Genomic DNA, 3,664 nt, shown 5'->3' on the forward strand with positions numbered 1-3,664 from the left:
CGGAAGAGCTTGATGAGTCACGAGACGAGTATAGTTGGCTAGAGAGTATAGTTGTCATGACTCATGAGTTGTACCTTTATTCATTCGTTCACGTTTATGTAAATCATTACACATTACATTAATAAAATGTTCTTTGATTGAAATTTTGAAACACTACCTCGAAAAACCGAGATGGTAACGCTTCAATTATCTTGGCCGGATAGCTGGGGTGTTACAGCAGGGTGGAAGGAAGGGGATTTTTGTGGGTCGTTTATCATGGTGAGAAGATAGGAGAAGAAAAATATTGAAGAGAAGGCGGAAGAGAGAATCGGGGTTAGAGACTGATACCATAAAAGTGTTTAAACCCTTGAGTATTTTCCATTGATATCGATAGAATATATACAAGACTTCCTAAGTTAGCTATGCAATCCCATGATTTCTGCCTAATATCAGGGTGCTCAATCACTAATTAAGAGGAGTCAATCCCCTAAATAAGGTAACAAATAACAAACAAATATTACAAGACTAATATAAAGATTACAAAGAATATTTCTATATTCTAATAATCATCACCACAACAACAACAACAGCAACAACAACAACTATTTAGAAACAATTTGGTTTCAAGAGGCTCTCTCGAGGAAGAGCCATGATGAGGCGATTAGAAGGCGGGATCAACGAGGCCGGCCACCGAAGCATCAGAAACCAGATCTTGATGTACGGAATTCTACTACACTTGAAGAAATTAGTTTCTAATTACACTAATTTTCTAATTACGGCGGTACTCAAATTGCGCTACACCTAGTGCACCTCGTCATCTATGTTTGAAGTCGCAAAACGGCAGAATTGAAATTGTTGTCGTAAAACTTGACAGTGTTACTCCCAGTCTTGATAATGCTAGAAACTCAGTCGACTGTTCAAATAATCGGATCTTCACATGATTGTATACGCATCGGGTCGGGTCTCAAAAAACGAAAACAAAATAAAACACAAGTTTATGACGACAATAAACATTCCACTCATCAATTAAACGACCGCCACACCTAGTATATAAAAGCAGTAGCTTCTACCACTTTTTGGTGAAACTTGACAGGAGTTTAAGTGCTAATAAAACCAACTATCTTACACTACATGCCAAAAACAACATAAATAGTTAACTCCGAACAACTACAAAATAATTGTCCCAAAGCTGAAGCTAAGAATAGACCAGACAACACATTTGCAGCAACCCATCAACAACTGATTATTTACTCTCCGGGTGGTGCAACACCTTGCTTCATCCTCTCTCTTTTTATCTTCTTCTTTGAGACAGGTTTCTTTTTCTTTGGCGGTAAATTCTTTTGGGCGTAGATGTAGAGTGCATAATTCCCAATCAAAAAAGTTAATACAAGTCCTCCGATAACCAACAGCACAATGAGCCCTGGGTTGATGCCTTTCGCCTCAACCTCATTTGCAGCCTGTACAAAAGTAAAAGTTAGAGTCTTTGTCATTCCTGCTCTAAAGTCAATGACAGCTTTGAGGAGAAAGTTCGGAGAAGACAGACAACTTCTCATAAAGATCCTTTACTGAAAATCAGATTACTAGCTTATCATCTCCATTATCTCCAGCACCATGCCTATGCGGCTATGCTATGAAATCAGGTATGGATGCAAGACACATGTACCTATCCAAGGTATCAGAGTCATAATGACATTTTTGGCTACGCCTAAACAAATTCGTTCAAATAGGGAACATAGTTTTGAGTGAAATAGAGGTGTTCGAGACCTCATGGGCTTAGTTTTAAATATCGGCCGTGACACCAATACGCGACCGAGATATATAGGTTTTAGAATTTACCATGACCGCATTTTACAACATTTAAGGTGATATTGACCCTATACAATATAGGGAGACTAGGCCGCGCTAACCAATCAGATTTGTCTTTTGCCATTCACGCTGTTGCTATAACAAACTTATTGTCTTTCGCCATTCACACTGTTGCTATTACAGTTATACACACATAGGAAAATTGATCAGATTTAAAGTATCTCACAAGCTCATAGATTGCACCTACCTGTACTTTGAACATAATTGGTCGTATAAATAGCAAAATGAGAATGTCATCAAAAATGCATTCAAGGACAGTTTAGAAGTTTCCTCATAGGTTTGAGGATGTCAACCAGCACTGTTCGACTGAAGGAAAAGAATGGATGGAAAAGTTCAAAACTTGTTTGGATAACATATTGGAAGGAGAGTGCTGAGCAGCCCTCCCTCTCTATTTCCATTCCTCACTTTCTCCCTTTAGTGATACTATCCATACACACCCAGCAAAGAACAGACTTTTCCTCATAGGTTTAGAGTTTGTTTTCCTCAAGAACACAGCCTCTTTCACTATAATGCACCACTCTTTTTACAATATTAATCCTTGAACCATCTACATACTACGAGTAGTATTTAATTAAATATGCTACGTTGATGGTTACAAGGGATCACTGTCATCCCATCTTCCGAATGACTTGTGATAAACACGAAATATGTTCTAGGGAATCATATGAAGTTACAAGATTAAGCTAAAACTTTTCCGCAATCATAATCCAAGTAAAAAAATATGTTTCTTTGGAGATACATAGTAGGTTAATCTGATCACTTTATCACGGTTTACTGCAAGTCTATTGATTTATGTAATGTTAACCACTATAGCTTGTAGGAGTCATACCTCATTGACTTTTCTATAGGGCAACTTAGTCCTAAAACATGAATCATCTCATAAAATAGCCATATCTCACACTTGACACCATGTCGAGTACAACGCTCGAGGTTGAGTTAGAGAAGTAAAATACAAATTTGCCACCAAACATTGTAATCTTTAGAAATGAAGATAAGAAAAGACAATTAAAAATAAAACAATTTGATTCATTAGGTCATCTCCCAACTATGTGAAATTATTAAATGTTTTTATTGGCCGTAGATCAGACATTAAATCATAAGTGTGATAAACAATCACATTAATCCAAATCACCTGGAACCCAAATTATTGGTCTTAAATCATATTAAGTTCTTAAATCGTAATGTAGACGACAAACCCATCTACCTCCAGCCAAATTTTCAAAGGCAAACAAATAAATAATTGAATTGCATATTTGCATTGATGAACAAAGTAAAGTAAGCTGAAATTAAGGATAAATGAGAAGCATAAGAATATACCATGATTGAATCTTACAGAAAGTGGGGTGCTCTGATGCGCTGCAATACATTAAAACAACAACAAAGTAAATAAAGTAGATGAAACACAAAAAAATGGAGAAGAGAGCATGCAGATCTAAAGTGTTAGGAAGGGATTAGTACCTTTAGAATATTTGAGAGAAATAAGGTTTCAAGGATTGAGAGCAGATTTGGGAGTAAAAGGGAAATAAAATAATACGGAGTAAAGGAATAGTAGTAGTTATATATGGATTTGTAAGAGATGTTGCTGTGACGTGGGGGCGACCAATAAGAAGCATCTCCTGACAACGATACGCACCCTACTGGAAAAAAAAATGATTCACTTTCCAAATAGACCACACCCGTAAATCCTACCCGACTCGACCTCACCCGATTTTTAAGGTTAAAGACCCGTAAATCTTCTCCTCAAACCTGAAATGATCCGTCCCCGTTCGACCCAATGGGTCAAAAGTATTATTTTAATAATTTTAAATTTTAATATTTT

At 36.7% G+C, this 3,664-nt stretch overlaps 1 protein-coding gene across 1 annotated transcript; it reads right to left on the reverse strand.

Annotated features, from left to right (window-relative positions):
• Nucleotides 1–1,001: 1,001 nt before the first annotated feature.
• Nucleotides 1,002–3,425, reverse strand: LOC141599953 (DNA-binding protein S1FA). The gene is made up of 3 exons (XM_074420099.1): nt 3,304–3,425; nt 3,163–3,201; nt 1,002–1,436 (listed from the first exon to the last, which is right to left on the reverse strand). The coding sequence occupies exons 2-3, from the start codon at nt 3,163–3,165 to the stop codon at nt 1,227–1,229; spliced, it is 213 nt and encodes a 70-aa protein (XP_074276200.1). The 5' UTR covers nt 3,166–3,201; nt 3,304–3,425; the 3' UTR covers nt 1,002–1,226.
• Between the last annotated feature and the right edge of the window lie 239 nt (nt 3,426–3,664).

Source organism: Silene latifolia, chromosome 9, assembly GCF_048544455.1.
Source record: "Silene latifolia isolate original U9 population chromosome 9, ASM4854445v1, whole genome shotgun sequence".
Lineage (NCBI taxonomy): Eukaryota > Viridiplantae > Streptophyta > Magnoliopsida > Caryophyllales > Caryophyllaceae > Silene > Silene latifolia.